The sequence below is a fragment of the Dermacentor albipictus genome, unplaced genomic scaffold (genome assembly GCF_038994185.2).
Source record: "Dermacentor albipictus isolate Rhodes 1998 colony unplaced genomic scaffold, USDA_Dalb.pri_finalv2 scaffold_50, whole genome shotgun sequence".
NCBI lineage: Eukaryota > Metazoa > Arthropoda > Arachnida > Ixodida > Ixodidae > Dermacentor > Dermacentor albipictus.
Genome location: NW_027225604.1, coordinates 553,432 through 580,415, shown reverse-complemented (window position 1 = coordinate 580,415; position 26,984 = coordinate 553,432). Strand labels below are relative to the sequence as shown.

Genomic DNA, 26,984 nt, shown 5'->3' with positions numbered 1-26,984 from the left:
AGACGAGCGATGGGGACGGTGTTCAAGCAGCGCCTGCACCGACAATGCCTCATCGTCCAATCGTCGCAATGCTGTAGAGAGTTTTTGTCTTTCTGACTGAAATCAACGACAGTGCCAGAATAAATGCTCAATGTCCTCTTCGCTGTCGCTGGCGTCGCACACTGTGAGACATACCATTGAACATAATGTAAGCGTTAACGGAAGCCACCCCCAACCCCAACCTGCATATAAACGATGCCTCACGTCCATGAAGCCCAAGCTGGAGTGAAGGATCGTGTAGCCTGGTACGCCTTATATTTGGGTTGTTCCACTCTGCTAAAGAGGGCGTGCCTGCCAGGCGCCGAAGCTGCCTTCTAGCGTCTTTCCTCGGAACAGGAATGGGAACGCTGTGTTCTCCTACATGCGACGCTCGCACAGCTTTCCATGTGTGATCATTTCAACTGATCCCGCAACGGCCAGGTAACCACTGGAAAATAATTGCGTAGCCTTTTTGTTCAACGCGGTAAAACTTAACGATTTCGTTCGTCGGTGGTTCGAGAGATCTACGTCGGTGAACTGACTGCACACAGTGTAAAGCCAATATGGAGGCAGAAAAACACGGGCCATTCACCAGGACTTCTTGTGCCAATAAATTTAAATGCGTTGCGCCGAGACATGAGTTCTGCAGCCGTGGATGTAGTGACATGTGAAGTCTTGAATCGAAGTGTTACTCCTCTTGCCATTATGCACAAGCGCTAGTGGGCATCTTGAAAGCAGTTGAGCTGTGCCAGCGCTTGTGACTGTATTTGTGAGCGAACATTGATCTGCCGGTGTGCGCTGCCTTTTCGTCTTTCTTTCTCAATTTCCCATGTATGGGGTAGCCAACCGGGTGCGACCATGCGTAAACCAGCTGCGTTTCTGCAGCTGTGTTGCTTCACTGCGTTCTAAGCTTATTTGTGCACTATTTTCCAGAGTGTCAGTCCTAAATGAATATGTCTTACAGCAATCGCTCGAATCGTCTACTTGGGCATATTTGGTGATACGTTGTTCGTTTGTGACTCCCGCAATAATTCCGCTAGATTTTCATTATCCTTTGTGTAGATGATGTGAAGTTTGCCCACTATTTTTGAAAAGAGTTACTTCTTTAAGTCGAGTGGAACTGTCACTTCCGCACCATTTTTTTTGCACACACACACACACACACACACACACACACACACACACACACACACACACACACACACACACACACACACACACACACACACACACACACACACACAAATATATATATATATATATATATACATACATATATATAAATATATATATATATATATATATATATATATATATATATATATATATATATATATATATATATATATATATATATATACTGTATTACACAAGCTTTCTATATGCGTCCATATATTTAATGTTTTCGGGGTGCGCGCTCTTCTGCCTTTATTTTTTTCCCATACGACCGGTTGATTCTAGTAGAATCGACCACTTCGGTAAATGTTCAATAATAAAGCTGCGTACATGACGTAAAAAAATAAGCAGGATGAACTGTTAAGGACTCGCAATCGTGTAGCTTTGCGAAAGCGTTTGCTGAAAGCTAATGCCGTCAAGATGGTGGCCTTAATAAATCAGTTACGCACAATTCTGTTCGAATTTGCCTGAATATTGTGCGTAACTGATTTATTAAGGCAAATTCGAACAGTTCCAGTGAAACTTTGATTCAAGACGATGGCAGGAGTCTTGGCACAACTCATTAACCGTATTAGAACGACTTCAGGTTGAAGAAGTTGGTAGATATCCAATGTACATTAGGGCAGACGTGAAACCACGGACACAAGAAGGCCGAAAAATAGCATTTCTTTGTCCTTTAGGCCATATTAGCAACCGTATTTGGTCGCAAGCTTTTCCGTATACAGTAAATAATCTGTTGACGCAAAACATCAGGGCAAGAATTCACAAAACTTCTCGGGCTGAACTCACAAAGCTTTTCGCTCGTAACTGTTATTTCCGATTAGTTGGTACGCCTAGCAACGCCTTAGCTAACAATAAGTCTGGCGTAATGAGTGGCGATAATTTTTTTTCTTACAAACAATTTTAGCTTGAGAAATTTCTGTGAGTACGGGACCGGGAGCAGTATTCACAAAGTGTTTCGCTCACAGATGCTATTTTCTGTTTCTATTTCCTATTCTCTATTTTGATGGGCCGTCTCAATAACATGTCCGACGTTACGAGTGGATCATATCGGCTCTTAAGAAAGCAGCTCTAGCACAAGAACTCTGCGACTACGATCACAGGCTTTTTCGCAACATAAGGCGTAAATAGTTTTGCAATGCATGTTCTTACCTTAGAATGTCCAGTGTGGGTAACTTGAACATCTAGAGATCCCGCCAACACCGTGTACCAGTTTGAGCCACGGTCGCCTTGGCGGAATACTGTGCAAGAAAGTATATATAACGAAAGGTGAGAGCAGAGTCAAATGATTACGCCTGATAACCTGATAACAGTTGAACAAGTAAAATACAGGAAACGCGAGAGCATTGGCAGAGGCACATGTTTGAGGAAAATGTTTAGCAATAACCATACTTCAATATCTAAGGCTAAAATAATATGAAATGCAGATGTTGTCTGCCATTCGATCCATTCGAATGAAGTAGCTTCCAATAATAAACACCTTACTGGGAATCATGAGAAATGAAATTTAACTTGGCCTTTGAAACAGATAGCTAAAGTTTACGAAAATCGTAATAAATCAAAAGAAAGTATACAACGCCCTGTACATACAAGAAATCTGTCAACTGCCCCTGCTAAATCAGTAAGTATTGACAAACTAGCGAAGAAGATTCGGCTTTGAAACGCAACGGTATTTTAAAGTCAATATTTCCGCTTAACTCGTCTAATGGGAGTGATTTTGCGTAAATTTTAGTTTAAGGTGGCAATATTGTCCAGTTGCAACAATGCAACTGCAGGATGAGTTTACTGGCTACCCGCTATTGCAATAGCACCTGAAGTAGTAATCTGCGGAAACCCGCAAGGTGGAGAGAAGTAATGAATAAAGGGAAAATCAGACATCCACCCACACACACCCACATCCATCCACGCACACCTTTGTAGCAATTGCTACGAACGGGTGGATGTCTGATTTTCCCTTTATTCATTATGCAATAGCACCTCAATTAAACTGCACAGTCTCAGGGTCAGAAATGTTGAAATTGCTATATGTATATATATTTTTTTCAGCTGCTGTTAATTACATCCTAAATTGGATCAAACGCTACTTGCATCAATCGTTAGAATTTCGCATATTTAAATGCATAGTTTGAAAACTACTTAGATCACCACTAGCCTAATGAAGTCTTTATTTATCTGTGGCAAATTTTAAACTAAGCAAGGGCAAATTAAACAATAAGAAGCGTGCCTCGTCATCTGCTGCCATTCAGTCATCTTTAGTAGATCGAGCAACTGACAGGTCATGCAGATTAAGAAAGTCACTGTAAACTTGAAACTGTATCCTTCTAAAAATTGCTCATTGTATTCGAACGAGAAGAAAAACGGATAAACGAGGGGCCCGATTTTTATTAATCGTATCAAAAGCGATATCAGTACTGCATTTCTTTTTATCAGCGTTGATGTTTGTTCTCAGCGCTGATGTTTTCGCACAATTTCTCCCGGTGTTTATCACTGCTGCGGGAAAAGTGCCATGCTGATAAATGGCAAATGGAATTACCTTTCTGAATGTAGTGCACTTATCTACACACGTACAAACACTAAATTGCCCTGGTACAAACAAGTACACTGCCTTTACAATGATAATGGTCAAGTAACTAGCGCACCAATACTTTCTGGGTAGGCTGGAACATTGCTTCTCATGATATCATTGAATTCGAAGTAATTTTACACTTCCAAATTTACCTGTGGAATACAGGAGATTATGTTTTGCTTGTCACCTCACATCATCCCGGCCATCATACTGAATATTGCCCACAAAGGAAACGGCGAAAGAGCTGCGTTGCACTTCTACATTCCTAGATCAGAAAATGGTGTTACCAGGTCCCATTTAAAGTGGCGTAAAAGTTATTGTCAAGATGATTGAGTGATCGAAATTAAAAGCGAAAAGTATTTTAAAATGAGCAAGTCTGCGACACCATCAGGTGTAGAGTTCAGAGCACTGTTAACCAACTACATCGCTCAAGAGATTTACGACACCGCGATGAGCTCCTTCGTACCTGAAACGCATACACAGACCTCTGTTGAAACCGAGCACCTCGACAAGAACCTGCAGCCACCAAAATCCTCTCTGTACGTTCAGTTGATGACGTGTACATATTTGGAGCAATTATTCCTGATTCATGCATCTAAGGGACCATGTCATCGACGATCTGAACCGCCATATAGAATGAATTTTCCTGCTTGCAGGGGCACTGACAGACAACAGTGCACAGCGGCATTCACCTGAAGGCCACTCTAGAGCGTTGCTTGTGTAAAAATTTGTTGGGTTGTACGGCTGAGGCTGCTATGTCATGTGAACGAGCTCATTGCAGTGGAGATGCTGGGCGCAGTCATTCACTCGGGGCTGCTACGTCTGGGTCTCTTTTAGTGGAGACAAAGTTGGTAAAGCTTGAATGCAGTGCAGAGTGCCATTCCTTCAGATCAGCTGAATTTCCCTAATGATCAGACATTACTTGTACAATAAATTGCAATATCATGTGAGGCAAATCAAATCTAATTTTTATTTCCGCCATGTACATTACAGATGAAGGACAACGGAAAAAATGCTGCCAGTAGGCGGCTTGACGAGTCCGCAGCCCCACGTAATGAGCGGCGTTTCGGCATCAGCAATGAAAAACCGTCCATAAATTAGCATCAGCAATGAAAAACAGTCAAAGACAGGCAATTACCAAGACCCATAAATTAAAATCCTATATATTAAGTTCAGAACACGTGTCCATATTGTCGAATCGCACTCAAGAAGCAATTAGATCGTATCCATTTAGTACGAATACTTTGCCTAGCAAGCTTAGAGAAATATGTCGCCAAAATCATAGGCGAAATGAGTTGGTTATGCAGTCACGGCCGATATCAGCACTTCATTTCTTTTTATCTGCGCTGATGTTTGTTCTCAGCGTTGATGTTTGCGCACAACAACATCTCCCGGTGCTTATCACCGCTGTGGGATAAGCGTCATACTGATAAATGGCAAATGTAATTACCCTTATGAAGGTAGTGCAGTTGTCTACACACGGACGAACACTAAATCGCCCTTGTACAAACAAGTACACTGCGTTTACATTAATAACGGTAACGCAACTAGCACATTAATACCTTCTGGATATGCTGGAACATCGACGCTTTTTGTCATAGATTGTGAGGACGTGCTTTTCGAAACTGACATTAAGCTAAGAATTTGAGATGAACGGATATGTTTTCATTGCTGATCCGCTTTAATTTGGGACATTTACACTGAAGTCCTTTCGACCGTGAAACGACTGCACTCCTACGACCGTGCGGCCACACTTGTAAATGCCCGCGGACCTGCTGCGGTTTTCAGTGTAACATCGTACGGAGGCATCCAGCTTGCCATTAGTACGCTGGTGACTGCTTATTATTGGAAGTGGATATGACAATGCGATGCGATTTGTAACCAGCCAGTCGCGTTTCATTACGCCATGCAAATTGTTATAGGTGCGACGTCGGACCGGCGAATAGTGCATAATGTAAACTAACGGGGATGGATGCGAAGTTTCATTTGTCGACACATGGAGAAAGTTACCTCACGATAACGATGACATCACACGTCGGCCACTACGGCGCGTAATAGACTGACGGCCAGGCACCGCAAGTCGACTTATGAGCTTCTAACTTGTGTATATTTGGGGCGTCACCGCATGCCGTCACGTTGGCGCTGATGGTGATGGCGGTGGTGTTGCATCAGGCGAAGTTAGCCTGGCATGCTCAGCCGGAAATCGTTCCGCCTGAGCATCTCATACCTAGTTAGCCAGGGTGTGTCACTAGACGTTGACCAGCTCCCGTGCCTCGAGGAAAGAGAATCAACATTCGTGGAACTCTCTTCCTCATGAGTGCAGCCCCTTCAGAAAGCCCTACGTCTTCCCAGCTAGCATGTACTTTAGGACCATAGTTAAGTGGGTTGTGAAAAAACGCCTTCTTGTTTTTCATTGCAACAAAAAATCAGCATAGATGGGTGGTAGTCTGCGCCGAGGGAGTACACGCTGTTTTTACAATGGTTTACGCAGCTTAACTGGTCATGCGGTGGTAATATGACCGACATTTTCAATTGACAGTTCAAAAAGATTGTGAAAAAATGCATTTAGAGCACGAAGAACTGGCCTAGTTAACCTCATCCTGGTTATAATCTTGTTTGGTCTTGTTTTCATTTAGTGATTATGCATACCCACTGTGAGGGATTGACCAAGAATAGGATGGCATTAAAAAAAAATATGCCAGGTTCTTTGTTAAAATGGAACAATTGGGAAGAATTAAACGAGTGAAAAATAACGTAATGTACTAAGAATTTATCAACAAAATATGTAATAAACAAGTAGAAATTTCTTGCGCCACTGAGCAAGCATCCTTATGAGAGTGCCTAAGAGAGAGATGATCCAAAGGACCGTACTGTTAACCGCACTAAATTTACGTGAGGATTTACATACATTGAACTGCAACATGTACTGGCGCTTCAAAGGCACATTTAATTTTTTCACGAGACATGTACTGGTCTGTATGATGTATGGGATATATGTGTTATAGCCAATCTGCTGTCTTTTTTCCAAAAAATAATTTCCGGACTAGAAACGTTTACTGCAAGCTGTCCAAACAGTGCTTCCGAAGTGTTTTTCTTAAAAAGCAGGAAGGACGACATAAAAAAATAAAACAAAGCTTAATGCGGTTATGCTGGCAATGCAATCTAGTGAAAAAGACTAAAACTGAATAATTCATTTTTGGGGTTTTACTTGCCAAAATTACGATATGGATATGAGACACGCCGTAGTGCCTGACTCCGGACAATTCTGACCACCTTGGGTTCTTTAACACGTACCCAAGTAGCTTTTCATAAAGGTCTGTATCTCTTTACGTCTTTATCTATCAAACTATCATGTTATTGTATTGAAATAAGGTGGACGTGGCGTCACCCTATCAGGAGAGGGAGAGACAGATAGAAAAAGGTAGGGAGGTTAACTAGATGCGAGTTTCAGGTTTGCTACCCTCCACTGAGGTGGCGCAACTAGGGGTTGTAAAGGAAGGAAATAGAGAGAGATGTAGATCTGTTGGAATAACGCGCAACATGAGGTGAAAATAGTATGTCAGGTGAGATAAATTTAACGTACTTTTTTAACTAAGCGCAAGTAAAAAAAGAAAACTAGAGTTGTATATACGTACCATAAGAAGCGAACAAAGACACCAATGACAACATTGGCGAAATTGCATGTGAGTACAAATTGAATTAAATAAATTATAAATTATTGGAAATGAAAGTGTATCAAAAAAGCAACTGCGGCGCCGTTTCCCCATCCACTTTCTGGAGTATATATACATAAACGAGAAGAGAGGGGGTTAACCGAGAGTCACGATTTTTATTAGTCATATCACAAGAAGCCAACAAACACTGACACAAAGGACAACATACGGGAAATTATTTGTGCTTGATAAATGAAATAAAAAAACGATAAATTAATCGAAATAAAAGTGGATGAAAAAACAACTTGCCGCAGGTAGGAACCAAACCCACAACCTTCGCATTGAGGGAAGGTTGTGGGTTCTGTATATATATATATATATATATATATATATATATATATATATATGACTAATAAATATCGGGTCCCTCGGTTGACCCCCTTTCTTCTCGTTTATATATATATATATATATATATATATATATTATGATGGCATTGTTGTTTTAATTCGAATGCATAGATTGATTGGCATCCTCTTAACAATTCACACAGTTATTTGTGTAATGAACGACTTTACATTAACTAGCTTTCTAAATATCGAGTTAGGCAAAGAAAACAAACTGGTAGTTAGGAGTCCGTCCTCGAAATTATCCAGCTGAGCGAAGAAAGTTTGATTAAACAAGTTCTTCCAAGAGCTAAGCGAGCGAATATTTCACATTCGAAGGCTTTCCGAAAGAGAAATGACTCACAAAAAGAGGACGTCGACCACACCGCTTCACGCCTTTCGTCATGTTTCCATACCGTCACCAATGACACGACCCTACGAGCCGCCTCCCTGCAGGCGGGCCGCTATCGCTTTTTTATTCGCTTAATTATTTTTTTCTTCTTCTTTAGTTACAGTTATGCCGGTAGGCGGCTATAACGCTGACCGCGCAAGGCTTGCCACGTTCCAGGAGGCATGCGTGGCGGAATGACGGTGCAGATTTACCGCCTCATCGGCGTCGTCGAGACATTGAGCTGCAGCCGAGAGAACGCTGAAAAGATGGCGATCTGCAGGCGTAACATTTAGGCTAATTGGAGTGAATGTTTCAATTGCTGAAATTCTTTCTCTGGAAGCGTCTTCCATTAGACACTGTCTTAGAGATGTATGCGCAGCCGATGAATAATTGTTGCAAGGTTGTTTTCTTGTCAAACTTGAAGCACTTGTTATTTCTCAGCACATCTGAGTTCTCATTCCATGGATTTTTTCGTAAGTATCTTCGTTGTTTTCTAGTCAGTACTAAACCACTTCTAATTCCACCCGAATCCTGGCCAAAACCACATAGTGGATAGGAGCCATAAGCAGATGCAAAACAAAACAAACAAACGAACAAGCTTGGCACTTCCGAATGGGGCCGGGCAGGTGGTGACAGTGTCAGCGTGACGAAATTACCTGCAGGATACGGATTTGGCCTCCACATGGGGACTTTAGGAGTGACTATGTGTAGTTGGGAGGTCTGTGTCTGATTTATATGATTTATGTATTTTAAGTGTCGCTACGGTGGAGCAATTGCCGGCAGCAACTGCAAGGCGAATCCCACCAGTAGCCTACAACCACTCAACTCAACAACTCAACAAGCGTGACTAAATGCAAGGCGGCAAGCCTGCTTCACATAGCAGGTTTTTTTTCTGAGTCAGTTCCGCTGGTAGCGAGCTTACGAATATGAACTACTTGTTGGCGCACGTTTCAGAAGATCGCGTCGCGGTTGATTAAAATTTAATCCGTCGTGTATATAATGTCGAGTACCGGCTCTAACGTGCTCGTTATCGTAACCTACCCAAGATAACTCATCAGCAGGTAATTAATGTAACTTGTTAATTACCCACATAAGTGCCCAAATTACTTCTTATTTGGAGGATATGCCAGTCCCCACACTCATTTCGGTTAGCATAACGTAGCCATGATTCAAATAGCTGTAATTTCAAAATTTTGATTCGGCTACAGAAAGAGAGACGGAAAGAAAACAAACAAACCATCCAGGATAGCGGAAATCTAAGCTTCTATAAAGGAAAGTCAAAGGGCAGTTTGTGGCAATCCCAATACTCTGACAACGCTCCGTCGTTTTAATGACATGGATCACGATCAGCCGTAATGCTGACCAAATGTACAACGACTGCAAGGAAAACCGAACGGTATGGTGACAGCTTCTTTAGCTACCCGGCGCCCTTAGTTCGGAACACTCGCGAGTACAGCCGATTTAGCTACACCTTGTGTGCAGGAAACGTGAAGCTCACTTGGGTGATTCTCGCTTTCGTCGCTTCTGTACTGTACCGATTTCGGTATTCCAGTTTTTCTTTTTCTTGAAAATAACTTCGTGGGAATTCTGCTTCCAGTATTTTTCGAGCAAGCGCAACCTTGTAAACCTGCTTTAACTGGTTTGAACCGATTTTTGCGCTACATGGTTCAGCGAGAATCTGGCACGTTATCTATAAACGGAAAGATAAACAAGAAAAAAAAATAGTGGTTTGACAGACTGCTTGCAAATAATATTTTGTTCAGTACGTGCTTCTATAATAATAATAATAATAATAATAATAATAATAATAATAATAATAATAATAATAATAATAATAATAATAATAATAATAATAATAATAATAATAATAATAATAATAATTATTATTATTATTATTATTATTATTATTATTATTCGACTGGAATATTTGAACAAAATACTTGATTTAGTTGGGTGCAGCTGCATCGAACGTCCATACTAAAATCCTACAATGGTTAAGTGAGCTTCAAGAAAGGCAATTTTCAACGAACAGTATTGAAGTCATGCAGAATAAAACATGTACCATACAGACTAGCAATTCCATCCCAGCCGTCGCTTTCCTTCACTGTACTCGTATGAAGAAACGGAGTTTGACAATATCAGGATATACGAAACAGTTCGCCCATCGTACAACTCCACCCTGAGATTTGCGAACAGCGTCACAATTGCGAGGACTTCGCAGGCGACAAATGGAGCAAACGAGAGACGTTGTGTACTCACGCGTGACACCCCTGTCGAGGTCTTCGTAGTATCCGTAGAAGCACAGCTGCTGCAGCAGCACCGGGTGAAGCCGGTGGAAGGCCTTGATGCTGCGCAACCGGCCGTAGATGGACTCCAAGTCGTCCTCGGTCCGGTCCCCGGGACTGCGCACAACATATTCGGGTACGTGATAGAGCTCTTGTTGAAGAGGCCAATGTTGGAGAGCTTTAGCGAGACTAGTGCTCCGGTAATCGCCTACGGACTGGGTGTTTTACCTCATGAGCGGAGGCACAAATGTTAATATCCTGCACGGTGCAGCTACCCGGTGGAGCAGAGCTTAACCATAAGAACACAGAGCTAATATTGCAGTCACCCAGTGCATTTTACTTTGCTGCAGGTGAAAATTTTCAGCAGTCGTGTAATCGTGTTGCTGCCGAAAATTTACACCAGCCGCGAAGTAAAATACATTTGGTTACTGCAATATTAGCTCTGTGTTTGTATGTCTAAGCTCTGCACCATCGAGTAGATGCACCGTGCAGGCCGTTCATGTTTGCAGCTCCGCTGATCAGCCAAAACGCCAAGTTCACGTGCGTTTACCAGAATACCGTTAATAAAGATTTCTATAGCGAAATGCATTCACAACAGGACCTTTATTAAAGCTTGTTCAATCCGATCCAATCCTCGCAAAAGTGAATGTTGTCGACAGTCGTACAGGTTATTGGACAGAACTCTGGCTATTAATGCGCTTAGAATGTAGACAGACGAATTTAGTTTTACAACGAAGCCGTCAGTGCGTCTAGTGAGGCAGAAGAAAAGGGAAAAGCCGGGAGGTTAACCAGAAGTGAAAATACGGTTTGCTATCCTGCAAGGGGGAGCAGAGGACGGGGAAGTAAAGAAGAAAGGGAACAGAGACACACAAGCACAGCCAGCTACTATCACCGCCGACTAACACAGCACAATAGCGATTGTAGCACTACGAACACCCATTCAGTCTACAGCCAATTGTGCCACTCTGTTGAACTTAAAAACTGCAACAGTGCCTTCGTTGCCCTCAGTGCGACCAGAAAGCGCATAAACTTTACACGCCTGTTTTCACGATTTTCAAGGAAAATGAAATAAACGAGATCACTCACGGATTTTACATATTGTGGAAATGTGGGAAATGTTAGGCAACAACATTATACATGATACGCAACAAAATTTTGAATTGTGTGAGTTAATAAGGGGCTAAATAAAATTTACTAAGCCTGCCTTTTTCGCATGTTTAGAAGCATAGTATGAAAGGCTTACAATGTTTCGCTGCGTCTATGACAGGATTGAAGCTGTAGCCATTTCATATTTAGCGGCAATCGGGCACATTCTACGGTTGACGTGTACCAAAAATTCAAGCCTGTGGGCCAGTTAGGTGCCTTAAAATAATTACTGCATCGTCGTTCTCTCCAAATTTTCATGCGTTATACGAGGTGTGTAGTTGGTTTTCCCGGTCTCTTCGGAGAACAATGACTCGTACTCATTATCTCGCTTAAGTAGCAAGCATGTTGTGAGTGCCGAGAAATAAATTTTGAATTTGTGGGGTATAGCCACAGTCAATGCAGAAAATTATTTATTCAACCGTTCCGGAGCGTCATACTGACGTTATCCACAAGGTTTCCGAGATCCTAATATCGCTGTAAAAGACACCGAGTTTAAGATTAGTGAAAAGGTGGATGAAAATAGGGGCGGGGGAAGGGCGTTGGGGGGGAGGGGGGAAGTTGCATGTAAAGTGTAATGCGTTATGCAACATACACCTTTTCGTCTTATTTAGGAGCGCTGAAAATATAAACCCAGTCCTTGTTTTCTTTCTATTTTCATGAGCTACACGACGTTTGTCGTCGGTTTCTCCGGCGTCCTCGGCGAAATAACTAAGGTGTCATGGTTATATTTGGCGAAAATCACGGGAACATTATAAGTAATGTGTACTCAAAGTTCATGAGTGTGATAGTTCATTGTGGGTTTCGCTATGCATCACGCATGCAAGTGCTCCGGAATGTTATGAGTGTTTTTTACCAGTGGTGCAAATATTATACCACCGCCCTAGCATAAGTATATATATGCCTGTGAGATTTAATTTAACTAAAATGAGGGGAATGCTATGGAAAGCTTACGTGCAAAGTTGAATGCGTGGCAACCAAGCGCGGTCTTCGTAAAGTATTTCCTTTAGCAAATGCATCAAGGCGTTTAGATAGTCGTTATCGTATGTGCTTTCCGACGTCCCAAAAGAATGCTGCGTTACGTTACACGATGTTTATGTTTGATGGCAAGTGCAATGTGCAACGAAAGTTTAACATTTCTGGTTTAATTAGGAGATTTTCAAATAATTGCTGAATTCTCGTTTTTTCTCCCGGCATTTTCATGCATTATATCAGGTTCGCAGTACATTTCCGCAGCGTCTTCAGTGAAATAAATTAGGTACCCTGTTTAGGTTTGGTCATGAGTGATGTGAATGTGATGTGAGTGAAGTCATGAGTGATGTGCAGGCAAAGTTCGAAATGGGGCGGGTTGATAGAGGCCTTTGCAATAAATTACATATGCAAGGGCTCCAGAGCGTTATGAGTGTGTTTTACTGGCAGCTAAGATCGTCCGTTTCAGTGGTAGAACTACCAACTTTAACGAGACGAAATTTAGCGTAACTGAGGATAACGTTACGTTTAATCTGCGTGCGAAGTTAAGTGCGTGTGAATGAAGTATAGCCTTCAAAACAACAACAACAACAACAACAACAACAACAACAACAACAACAACAACAACAACAACAACAACAATTTCCACAGTGTCATGCGGCCGTCTTAAGCTATGTATCCCAACGTCACGAGGTAACTGTACGTTAGACTAAGTTTATATTTGCTGGGAATGTGGGTCATGCAAAGCGCAAGGTGTGGCAAATCGCGACTAAAATTTTTATATCAATTAGTTAAGGGGCACTATAAAGTCGACGTTAGCGAATGGATTACATTTTCTTCCGGTTATTCGACACGCCAAAGACATGAACTAACAATAACACCTTTTCGTTCTCATAATGATTCTTTCAAGTATTCATTTTTTCCACGAACAGTCAGAGACTGGAATAATCTCAGCAGCTGTATCGTTCAAGCAGACTCTTTGTCAACTTTCGCATCCCTTCTTGATGGCTGAAACATAATTGGTTATATTATAGTGACTGTCTATATGATTTATACGTTGAGTGTTCGTCTATTTCATTTGCACATTTGATAAATGTTTTGCTTAATTTTTCTTTTATTCTTTCTTGATTGTGACCTAAGCATGTACATATATTTCGTTTGCCATTATGTTGTATTTTCTCATGTATTGTAACCCACCCTGCTAAAATCCCGGTGGGGATTGCAGTATCAATAAATAAATAAATAAATAAAATAAATAAATAAATCTTTCCTGGCTTAACTTAGGAGAGCTGCAAATGTGTATTGAAGCTTCGTTTCTTTCTCTATGTTTATGCGGTACACGAGGCTCGTAATATGTATCCCCGGTGTAGCCGGGGAATTAAGCAAGACACTTTGCTTATATTTGCTTAAATCAAAATGAAAAGCAACAATATGAAATGAAAGCAAGAATATGCATGCAATGATTACGCGTGTGCACAGAAACGTTCTGCCCTCATGCATTTAGAGAACACGATGGCTTCGATAGTTCGGTGAGTAAAGGCAGATCAGTGAAATCCATTCCCATTATAGCTTAGCTATTGCATCGTTGGGATTTCCAACATTAATTTGTGTCTTCCGCAATATCTCAGTCGCTGATTCTTCTAACGCGCAGTTTCACGCTACAGCCCCGGTTGCTGTTATCCAGTCTGATACCTCCCTATGGCGGTTGTCGCAGCTTTGGTTTTTACTACCAGTTACAACGTGATGCCAGCCTCACATGACGTTGCTGCAACATTGACGCGGACCAACGAATCTGCTGGTGTCTTACTCCGGCTACGCGGCCACGGAAAACTCTTCTCTTGTTCTGCGTCAAAGACAACCCTCTGTCGTAAAACACTGCGAGTGACCTATGTTCCGTTCCGTACATAGCAGTCAACGCTGTGGAGGCTAGAGAGACTTGTTGCAGTGGCTTCGTTCGCACTTGAATATAGTTCGACATATTTCGACCGCAATTGCGCGCAACTGTATTTTCTTTATGTAGGCTAAGTATTGTATGAAACAAGTTTTAATTCTTAGAAACAAACAAATTGCAGTATACGGCTGCTAATGCATTGTTTTAGAACATTCTCATTTTTCTCGTTCTTTTCGGTATTTTTATTTGCAACCCGCAGCGACTAGCCTCACGTGCATGCTCGCGCGAGCGAACGCCGTTGGCGCGAAGCCAAGCATGGACGGAACGCGAGGAATGATAAATTTTCTTGGCAGAACTTCTTGCGTAGCTTCGACAGCATTGACTGCTATGTAGGGAACGGAGTATAAAAAACCGCTTTTGGGTGCCATTACTTTGACGTCGCTTCTTGGCTGGCGCTTCGATGCGATTACCTTTACAACGACGATATTGATTACAACAGCTAAATGGCGCGACTTTGGACTAGGGAATTCATCTGGTATATACACGTAAGGAATGAGAAACAGGGCAAGAAGCGGGAGGAGATACCATGGTGTTGTGTCTTTCCAGTCTCTGCCCACGTTACTTTCGCCGTTTTCCATTTCGTCTAAAATAGTAACTGAAATACCGAATATAATATCCAGCCTCACAGAAACGGCGATATTCGATTTAAAACAACGACGTGGTGAAAGAGCGTGGAAAACAACGACGACGGGTGGGAAACGATAGTACAGAGCGCTGCCTCTTAAGCAACTTATTGAACAGCAAAACGCATATGATGATACTGATGATTTTTGTTTTGACCACCTTCGTAACGGGCTGCGGCCTACCAAGCCCAGTCTGCTTGATCTAATCGAGCGTTACTACATTTATCGCAGTCGCCTCCTCTATCTTCTTAATACTTTCTTTTCTTAAAAGTTCTAAATCTGCATTGCATAGTTACCTAAGCCTGTACCGGAGCCGGTTCTCTCAACATTTTGCCTGTATTATTTTCCACCAATACTCTAAACGTCTCTTGCGTATCTCGGCTGCTGTGTTTTAATCCAACCGCTTCACCAAGGTGTACGTTACCTATGGATCACACTGGGTGAAACCTTCGCATTACATTGAGATGTGCTGAGTGGTCTGCGATTCTTTTGCTGAAGCAGGCACATGCCTAATCTTGTTGCGAATATTTGCTTCTGTATGTTTTTGCACTTAGGCAACCAGCTGGAGCCTCAAATAGCAAGGCACTTGTCTTTGTGTTATCGTACAGGATTTCCTTTCAAATTTCTTTCTGCTCATTCTTGTATATATACATGCCCTTTTCTGTTTCCACTTTTTTTTGCATCCAATTTACTGTCTGTTTCGCTCACTTTCTTTTTCATGGCACGTGGTTGGCTCTTTACCCTTTCAATCACCCTGTACTTGGCTGCCAACTTTCTTGACCTCTTCCTCCGTTTTGTGTCGACGCTTTTCTGGTACGAATGCTCTTTCAGTTTAGCCACCCATGTTTTTTTCATCCACGTTTTTGAGGCCTTTCTTCAAAACTAATTTTGTTCTGCACTTCTACGGCTTCAAAAGAGGCCCATGTCACCCTGCAGTGCGTCACTTGTGGTTTTACAGCAGTCTCCCAAAGCCAGCCAGCCTACAGAACTTTGGTTTACTTCACAGCCCGACAACATTTATGATTTTAAGCACAGAATGGCATATGCGGACGTTAGCGCTGGTACCATTGGTCCTTTCCAGATTCCATGCACCATCTCATATATGTGTAGCCCCAAAGTGCTCTGTTTCATTACTGCTACAATCCACTTCCCCTTTGTTTTCGGATTATCTTGGTGGGTGCTTGAGTAAATCTTTCCTTCGTTTATGTATACGCCGAGGTATTTATATTCCGTCGCTATGGGTGTGGCTTGCGGTTGAATTGACACCACCTAATTGATCGTTCATTAAAGATAATAATTTTTGATTTCTCTGTGCTAAATTTAACTCACAGATTTATCCCTGCGTTGCCACACATATTCGAAAATTTCTTCAAATATATTCCATTGTCAGCTAGTCGCACTATGTCGTTCGCATACGTAAGCTCAGAGACCTTCTGTTGCACCCTTTGCAAATTACGAATGTAAAATAAATTAAACCCTAATTCGCTGCTTTCTGTCGTCTTTCTATGCCATTAACCAAAGCGTGAGCAACACTGGAGACAGAAGACATTCATGCTTCAATCCTCGGTGAATTTCCACCTCTTCATTGCCATTCCGCACTTCCCATACGATCTATATAGCCCTTCAGTCAGGCCACCTGGCGGTGAGAAACAATCAATCTATGAAAGTGACAACAATAAAAAATTGATATCAATTGCAATGTAAATCACGTGTTCAGGTTGCCGCATATTGTGAAGATGGACGCACGCAGGAATACTGAAAATATCATATTTCCTTACGTGGTAATGCGATAGATGGTTGACTGACGCCGCCATATTGAAGGCAAAAAATTTGGAGCCCTTCAAAGCTTATTTGAGAGTCAGCACTCCTGTCATTTCCCACCCTCCGTCCTTGTCCTTTGCGTTTTTCGCCATGACACCTCACGAAATCGCGCAGCCATCGTTGAGCTTATAATATACAACACTTTGTCGCTACCGTTGGTGCTTCGTGACTGTTGCTAATGTAGAAGAAACACTCGCACGCCATGAACGCACGCAGCCGAAGCAATAACGGAGTTTTCCGCAAAAGAGCTTGCCTTGTGGGGCACAATAAGAATGAATCGACGAACAAACACACCAAAAGATGAGCGAATCCATAACTGGTGTTACTCTGAAAATGAGGATTTGATTGTCTTCGCAAATACAGTTACTGCTCGAATTCGCTGGCTACATAGGGTCTGGTAACAATGACACAAAATGCTTCTGACATCAAACGTGTCTGAACTGTACCATTTCCTTCAGGAGTCAACTTCGAAGCAAGCTTTCATCGTTTCATTTCGGAAGCAGATAGGAACCAGGTTCGTGGCTCGCCCTACTACGCTCATCCCATACTTTCGGCTATTTTCTTCTGTCGTCAGCAAAGGTACTAGCAAGGGCCCTTTACGCATTTCGACAATGCGTAAATACGATAAATATGAATCGTAATTGAGCGTTAAAATGTCCAGATGGCAGCCATACTAATTTGACGTCAATTGGCTAGCTTTGCGGTCCGGTTGCTTCGTTACTTTAGGGGCGATGAATCTAGTAGTTGCGTAAGATGAACCACCATTGAGGTGTGTCGAGCTACAGCAGTGTCTTTCTGTGCGCGTCCTTCTCCAGCGCTCCTCTTGCGCCCTATGGCAGGATTAGTACGGGATACCTTCCTAGTCTTCAGAATTTTTTGTAAAGTTTTTGCATTTGGACTAGTTCTACAATTTTACGAATGCTGCGTCAAATTTTATAAAAAATTAACTCTGTTCACGAGAAAGGTCCTCAGATTTTCCGTTGGATGTTTTTTGGTGATGAAAGAACGCAAGATGGACTCGGCTGTAAAGTTTTAATGAAATGAGTTCATGCCAACAAGCTCCTTAAGCGTGGATACGAAATGGGCAACAGCAACGTCGCAAAACACGATGTTGCTTGTCACTACGTTCTGTTCCAATCTTGTTACTGCTTTTGTGTTGCGGCTGAGAGTAAACCATCGTTAATGAAATGCATAAGTGCCCCACCAAGGCATTGTGCCATGAGCCAATTTAAAAGAAAAACACCAGAGAATGAACGGCGCTCATCAGCCAATCGGACCGTGCTATTAATCACGGAACGCCGTGGCTGCTGGTGAAGGCATATGTAATCGAAGTACATCCTTTAATCGTTTTCAGCAGCTCAAACACGGCACCATTTGGCCAACTGCCGCTCCTTCGAGCCCACAGTGTTCCTGACGTAGAGATAGGGCACAGAAGGCGTGCTTCGCGCCACGCGAAAACAAGTAGCACGAGAGCTAGTGTGCCCGTATATAGAGCATATACAGGAACACTAACGAGAACTAAAGTCCCTTGATAATTTGAAAGTACCGCCACTCTTTGAACTCAGTAACGCTAGCCGCTGCCGCGCGACATTACACGCCTCCATAGAATGCTGCGGCCCGTCCATATGGCCCGTCCACGGGAGCCCAGGAGAAAAAGGGTGCCGTGCGCAGCCGGCGGGCAAGGAGAATCGAGGAGGAAAGCACCACAAGGAGGAGAGTGTCGCTAGTTTCAAATTATCAAGGGGTTTTAACGAGAACTAAATGTCAGCGCCATCTAGGTATTTGCTCCATAAAGCTATATTCACCACGGCATTGGTTGGACCACCTTATCAACTGAGCCTGCTTCGCTGCCTATGTTATTTTGTTTTTGAGAAGCGTTGAAACCAGACAAAACTGCGACTAGTTCATTAGAATGACAGCAGTACCATGCGCACTTCAAATGCATAGCACGGCCGAGCCAAAAAATACGAACACGTAGTCGATGCAGGTATGAAATAGTTTCGAACAACTTCGAGCTGTAAACATTAGCCACATTTTCATGTTTTGCATGTAAAAAATTGTAACATTGCGTTTCAAATCAGGCTTGCGAAAAAACAGCGGTTTCTTGCATTCAATTCTGGTTCGATATCTTGCTTTAAAGACGGCCGACATAGCGCTGAGCGTGGCTCAGCTCGACTGTCCCCTCGATATTAAGCGAACCGGAGAGCCCGTCGCTTTGCGCAGGTCTATTATTGACATCGCACCCACTCTGCTTAATTACCCACTGATGGCGAAATCTCAGGACGGAAGCGTCTGGCAGGAGGCCCCGAGATTAACTGTGCACTGGGCTGATGACCAGCAGGCAGTCACGAGTTCACACTGAGGGCGGCTGCAGTGAGCCAGCAGCCCTCTTATGAACCGGCCGGCAGCGCTCAACTAACAACGCGCGGCACGCAAGCACTCTCCCGCGAGGGCTTGGAGAACTCCGTTTATTGGCTTTCGTGGACGAAGGATAGATGGCGCGAGCAGTTCGCGAGTCGATGGGGAGTCCGATGGGGAGCAAGCGCATGGACGCGAAATTCCGTTGTGAAGCGAAGCAAGCTCCCTCTACCGAGATGAGACGCAAGCGAGCTTACTTATTTCTTCACAGGGAAGAGAGATGGCGCTTTGTATGTTGCGGAACAAGGAGGTGCGAGAAACGATCGCCGAACGACAGAAAGCATCTCGAGAGCACAGGCAGGCAAAGAAGGCGCAGTTCCCGCAGGATGAAGTAACCAGTAAATGGGAAATATACCGGGAGAAAAAGTCTGTGGTTCAAATACTGGTGCAAGAAAAATTAAAAGGCGAAAGTGAGTGTTGGTTGTCACAAGTACGTGAGAAAAAGAAGGCCACAGCTAGAATATTTTGGAACCACATAAAATTACTAGGCAGGAAGTCAACAACAATGCAGCAACATATCCTAGACGAAGATGAAAACAGACTGAAAGTAGAAGCGGCAATAAATTACATCCGAAAAGTAACAGCCGAATCTTTCGAAGGCAATGACGAGGTTGTATTTGAAAAAAAAAGGAGCATGAAAGAGACCCAAGTGGAAAAGGAGCTGGTGCTGACAAATTTAAACTGGAAGAAAGCGGAAGAGAAAATTCCTAAGCGCACAGCCACAGGGCTAGATGAGATTCCCGTTAGGCTGATAAATGAACTAGGACAAAAAGTAAGGAAGCTCTGGTGAAAGCAGTGGGAAAAAACTTTAAAAGATGGACGAATACCAGACAGTTGGCGACAAAGTAGAATGAATTTAATTTATAAAGGTAAGGGGGAGAAAGACAAAATTCACTCGTATAGACCATTGACCATCGGTAATATACAGGCTGGCAATGCAGGCAATCAAATTAAAGCTTCAATCACGGGCAGAGAATAATGACATTTTGGGAGAGGTTCAGAATGGCTTCAGAATAGGTAGGCGTCTGGATGATAACTTGTTTGTTCTTACTCAGTGTATTGAAATATCAAAAGCAGAAAGCAGACCGTTGTATGTGGCCTTTTTAAACGTTACAGGAGCCTACGACAACGTAGACCTCAATATTTTGGGGGACATTCTGGAAGGGGAAGGCTTAGGTAACGATTGTCTATAGCTTTTGAGAGAGGTTTACCTAGAAAATACCGTGTGCGTTGAATGGGAAGGGATGAGGAGCGAGGAGAAAGTTCGTATCAACAAGGGACTGAGGCAGCGGTGCTCTTTATCCCCGCTGCTGTTTTTGATGTACGTACATGGTGAGGATGGAGAGGGAGCTAGAAGGAAGTAATATCGGTTTTAATCTCTCATGCAAACAGGTGGATACAGTAGTAGAGCAGCAACTCCCAGGTTTATTTTATGTGCACGACATTGTGTTGCTAGCTAACAAGCAAAGTGATTTGCAACATCTGGCTAATACCTGTGGACAGGAAGGCAACAATGCAGGTTTGAAATTTAGTGTTAGAAAATGGGGTGTTATGGTATTCAATGAAAACAGTGAGCGGACAGTGGAGATACAGGGCCAGGAAATACCTCGGGTAACAGAATATAAATACCTTGGTATATGGATAAACGAATGCAATAGATATGTGGAAACACATATCTATTGCCTTATATATATATCTGTATATTAGAATACAAGAAACAATGCGATGACACATGCATTCTTATTATTAGTTGCCTACCTTCTTTTCCACTTTCATTATTTACATGTTTTATGCCAGAATGCATTCTTGATTACGCCATGCCCGAGTGCGCTCACTGTCAATACTTCATCGGTCAAGCCTACGTGCTATATAAGCCCCCCGCCCACACACACAAACACACACACACACACACACACGCACACACGCACGCACGCACAAAGAACTTGTCTAGTCAAAGCTTTTCCAGGTTTCTATGTTCTACGACCCCCACAACTCGTGTTCTAGTCCGTTCTAGAACTATTACGCTTTATTTTGCATTAGTACATAGTCATTTTACCTATGGAATTGTTGCACGGGAAGTACACATGAAAGTGATCTCTCATCCGATGAATACATCCAGAATTAATCCTTCCTCATTATTCATGGTGAATCTTGGACGCCAGTACAAATCTCCGCACTAATAACATTTTACCTATTCGCAACTTATTCAATTACAACCTCGCTATGCTGTTCGTAAGTTATTATAGAAAGATCTACGTCATGATATTATCAACGACGGTATGCTGAAGAACAATACCTGCAGTGATTTGCGCATAATAATAATTTTCTGTTACACAAAATGACCAGAAATTATGGGAAAATGATATCTGCCTATTCAGTCACCAGGTTTTGGAACAATTTCTTATAACATTGAAAATGGTGCCCTGATTTTATGTATTCAGAAATATCCGTGAATTATTTCTTCCAGGTAGTTAATATTTGTTGCCCTTTGAGTTTATTTTTGTTGTTGTCCCGGTTATGCTCTAAGGTGATAAGGTGGAAGCTTGGGTGAGTTGGTGATTCAATATCGACATGTCGCCAATATCGACAAAAAAAAAGACAAAAAAAAAACGCTGTGTGTATTGGTGGATGCATTGCACCCAGTTTAAGCGACATTTTTCTCGCTTACCATGACCGACTTCTTGCTGGCCGCCTTGATAACACAGTGGTTGTGAAGGTTTTACGTTTTGTGGATGACTTCTTGTTACTTTTTGCGTGTGAAGGTCAAGGTTCTGAGCCTGCTGCTTCGGATGTACTTAGCCGATTCAATGAGTGCTTGTCGCCACTTGTCCTGACGCATGAACTACCGTAGATGACTCGGTTAACGTTTTTAGATTTGCGACTTCCCCCGTATTCAGAAATGTATCGTAACTTGAAGCCCACGCTTGACTTCATTTAAATGACGCCTGTCGTGAACGCAACAGAGGAAGCGCAATGAGTGTCTTGGGCGCGTTCTCATCAGGCGTAATTTATATAAAGTCAAGCATGGGCTTCAAGTTAAGATGCATCTCTGAATACGGGGGTTACTATCCCTCGAGATCACATTTTCTGGATGTACGAGCCCAGAGGTAACAAGCCACTTTTGTCTTATCTGTCCGCCCATTCCAAGCTGGTTAAACGGGGCATTGTAAATCTTTGCTTCACAAATGCCCTATACAAGTCTTTCTTCCACTCTTTAACGCGCAGTCTCCAAGCGCAAGCCTGCCGCTTAACATATGCTGGGTTCCCCGAGCTTTTGTTAGTTTCAGTCGCAGAAAAGTTATTAAAAAAAAAGATCAAGCTGGGAGACAAAGCACCAGCTCACCGCGCTGCCAGAGCCAGTCGCGGTGCTCCCTTCCTTGCACAAGATATCGCACAGCTTGAAGAAAATAGGCAGTGAAGTAGGTGCTAAGTAGGTGCTACAAGCAGTGCTCTGTAAGCGTGTGAATGCTCATGCCACACGACGAAATATTTGCACTACTAACCATAGGAATCGGTTTGAAGCATGCACCCTTGGGGGGGGGGGGGGGGAGGGGGTTTACGTGATTCCCTTGACTTGCGGAAAGAAATACGTTGGCTAAACAGGCAGATGTTTAAATGAGCGATTGAGAGAGCATTTTTACAATGTTTATGCCGCCGTGCTAGGTCATCTTGACATTCGCTGCTAAGACTGCCATTGTGACCCTGAGTTTGTAAACTGCGCTGTAATTTCCAAACACTGAGAACAGCTTACACGTGAAATCATAGAGGCTGACAAGATACAGCGGCTGGGTGACCTTCGCACCAGCATGCCATCTATTGCCCTCGCCAAAAACGAAATCAAGTATTTAGCTGTGATGCAATAGGGGTTCATGTGTTACATAATGCAAAAGTTCCTTTTTCATTACTTTTGCTCACGTATACAGTTATGGCGATTTTGCAAATAAAGATCAGTTGAAGTCAGCGCCTGTGTTATGTTCTTCCTTCAGTCCTCGTATTTTGCGCTGTGCAAACAAGTCGATAATGCTCTAAGAGAACGCTGTCCTAATTTATTCGACTTTTGTGCTTTAAAAATCTTTCCTTTTCGCATGTTTTTATCCTTGCGAACATTTGCATGCACTTTTTTCTTTATTTATTACTGAGTTGTCTAATTCTTTTCTAGCGTTTTTTTTCTATTTCCTTTCTTATTGTTTCATTATGCGTTGTAGCATTATATTGTATAGATCGCTCTTGTAATGGACATTTTTGCATTAGTTTACGTGTTCTTGTTTTCTTTGGCACCTTGTATATTTTTCCCTACATTGCTTAATAACCGAGGGTCCCGTTACAATCGTCGATTACGAGACACTTTTCTGTACATTTTTAACTTGCCTGGTAACCTTTAAATAAACTTGATAATAAATATTTTGATTCAAGCTGAGTGCATAATAACAAAACACTTAAAGAATTCTTTCCACGCCTCCAGGATGACAGAAGGCCAGGCCGCTGAGCTTCGAGCCGTGACGTCACGTTGGGAGGCCGGTTCTATGGGGACGTCTATAATTATAATTATTTTTTAGTAGGCATTGTTTGAACAAAGCTGGCGACTTTATTGCACAACATCGCAATTGTAGCGGTCGAACCTCTGTCATCAACGGGGCCTCGTTAGTGGCCGGCACAACGATATATTTTTGTTCTTTTTCAAATATTGCCGCCTTACCGTTTGTCCATGCTGTGCGACCATACCGCCACCATGCCGTTCCCGCATCGACCTTTGTAGTGCTTGGCGGGCGCCACAGATGGCGGCACCTGACGCGCTAACCTCGTCCCCGGCAGCCTTGGGCTTTCTCAGCGTCACCCGCTAACGTCGTCCGCGACGGCGGCGGGCGTCTGCAATGAAGAGAGAAGAAAACGGCAGCTGTGCTTTAAAGAAAGCGGGCACCCACAACGCTTAACCCTCCACATATTTATCACGAGAGTGAAGCAACTACAGCGCCGACAGGGGCAGCTACTGGTGAGGCTTCTAAGCAGGGTTCAAAGAACTTTTCGGATTGCCTAATGCCTTCTGCTCGAGCTTTTCACAACACGTGAGCACTGATGAGCAGCGGGGGAAAGGGTAAAAAAGGTGGCTCCCCTTCGTTTTCTTATCTCGAAATGATTGATGCGTCAGAAAGGGGCCTCTGATTTATTTTTATCCAAGAAACGAATTTAATCAGTCCAAATTTATATCTATAGCTCGAGAAATGAATAGCGCGAGGGATACTGCTGAGCTTCTTTCACCAGCAGTTACGTGAGAAAGGCGCTCATTTTTTATAGTTTCCGATCACACATCACTTTCTTTTCTTTTAATTTCGAATTTGTTCCAACTCACGTAATAAGTAGGGGTGTGCGAATATTGAAATTTTCGAATACGAATCGAATACGAATAAGGCGCAAAACTGTCTTCGAATATCGAATCGAATATCGAATATATGTGTAGTATTAAAAATTGCAAAACGAGGTAACAATAGCTTTATCACCCTTTTAAAAATAATATTACATTTTACGAGGCTGCTTCAGGTTAAAGAGGCACTCATTATAGGTAATGCACTCAGGTAATGTCAGGTAAAGCTCTGTCAGGTAAACGCCTGTTACAGATGATCGCGAAGGAAAATTGACTGCTCAACATGTTCAGAAAGTAAGGGCTCTCTATGGAATGTGACAACATTAGTCCAGGTAACATTTTCTAGGTGCATATATTATTGCGCATACTTACAAAGCCCGAAAGTACATCATATATTGTTATGAAAGAGCCCTGGAATAAAGCTTGGTAAAAAAAATTGAAACTGATCATGTCTGATGGGCCTGATGCAGATAGACTGGAACAGAGCGTACACATTCATTGTAAGGTTCGTTACAGATCACAGTGCTGTAACGCTGTGTCGTCGTTTGATACCTTCTTTTGTCCATGTTTTGTGTTTCGCTGTAACGAACCTTACTATGAATCCCAACAAACTGGCCCAACTTGCCATCTTGATGCAGAGCATACAGATAATGAGCGGATCATGTGAAGCATTCAATGAATAAACATGTTTTTAGGAGAATGTGGAGCAAGCATATAATTCGTTAATTGCTCAATTATTCACAGTCTGTCCGAATATTCGCCGTTTTGACCATTATTCGGCCGTCCTCGAATATTCAGGAATTTACGAATATGCATTTCTCGAATCGAATACGCTTCGAATAAGGAAAATATTCGATTCGTATTCGAAATTTCGAATATTCGCACACCCCTAGTAATAAGGTACTTTCAGGCGCTTTTCAATGTGCTTTTCGTTGAATGGACAGTACGGGCAACAGGGAGGGCAGAAACTTGGAAGCACGTTATTTATCACCGAGAACAAATGGTCCCAGCTCAGAACGCGAGGAATTGTGTTACGCAGACCCGAGATACTGAACTCCGCTTCATCACCTAGATAACTAAATGACGCTGCTTTGTCGACGCTTCGTAGCTGAAAGCTGGCCCTAAGTTAGGGAGGTAACACATATTTGTATGTTTTTCCTTATCGTTCTTGTTACGCTCGCTCGTTAATCAGCTTGACTCGGCAGAGCGCTTGGCGAACAGTGCATGTATCCGCGGGGCCGAAATGTTCACATTTCGTTTTCTCCGTGCGAAATAATTAATGCGCTGGACGTTTCAGGTATGTCATTTGACGTGAAAGTATATACGACTTCCCACGAAAGCTAGAGAAACTTGTAGGCGTGGAGGAAGGCCAAGGAGGAAGAGGAAAGAAAGGGAGAAGGCAGGGATGTTGACCAGGAAAACCTCCCGTTGGCTACCCTGCACCGACACTTCGAAATATGCAAATGCCATGTAGCAGGACAAAACCAAAGTAGTGTTGCTTGCCGTCGCTTGAAGTTGCACAGCTTTTTTTTTGCATTCCGGATAATTTAGCCTTAATTAGTTATTCAACTTCTCCAATAATATAGTTAGATAAAAAGTGTCAATGAGAAAATTGTAGAGCAACATGAAAAAACTCCCGATACAGTTTTCTGTCGCCCAATACATGCTAAATAAAAGCGTTTTTATGAGCGCGAAACAAGCCCGCGAATGCACGCAGATTGCCTCGAGCGGCCAGTCGCGGGACGATTTTGCATGTATTCGCACGATAGATAGCTAGCTAGCTAGTTAGCTAGATAGATAGATAGATAGATAGATAGATAGATAGATAGATAGATAGATAGATAGATAGATAGATAGATAGATAGATAGATAGATAGATAGATAGATAGATAGATAGATAGATAGATAGATAGATAGATAGATAGATAGATAGATAGATAGATAGATAGATAGATAGATAGATAGATAGATAGATAGATAGATAGATAGATAGATAGATACGATGGGGAAGAAGATACGCGGTGAATTAGCGCGCGCTTGCAGGTGCACAAATCCGTCAAAGGCGTTCGCACAGGCCGGTCTCATGGAACACATAAATGCCTTCACAGCCTTGCGGGCCGAAGAGCGATGTTCCGAGTAGCGCCTGCACGGACAACGGGCGATCGTCTAGTCATCACAATGCGTTGGGGGGCGTTTGCCCATGTGATCGAAATCAAGGACAGCGGCA

General features: G+C 42.7%; 1 protein-coding gene across 1 annotated transcript in view; it reads right to left on the bottom strand.

Annotated features, from left to right (window-relative positions):
* The window catches only part of LOC139052987 (rap guanine nucleotide exchange factor 4-like), a gene marked incomplete at its 3' end in the record, with an annotated part of 571,300 nt that overhangs the window by 204,055 nt on the left and 340,261 nt on the right, over window positions 1-26,984 (bottom strand). The window contains exons 5-7 of the mRNA XM_070530122.1: window positions 24,095-24,264; window positions 10,448-10,590; window positions 2,347-2,435 (exon numbers count right to left, since the gene is read on the bottom strand). Of these exons, the coding sequence (XP_070386223.1) occupies window positions 2,347-2,435; window positions 10,448-10,590; window positions 24,095-24,129 (267 nt within the window). The remainder of the gene's footprint in view (window positions 1-2,346; window positions 2,436-10,447; window positions 10,591-24,094; window positions 24,265-26,984) is intronic.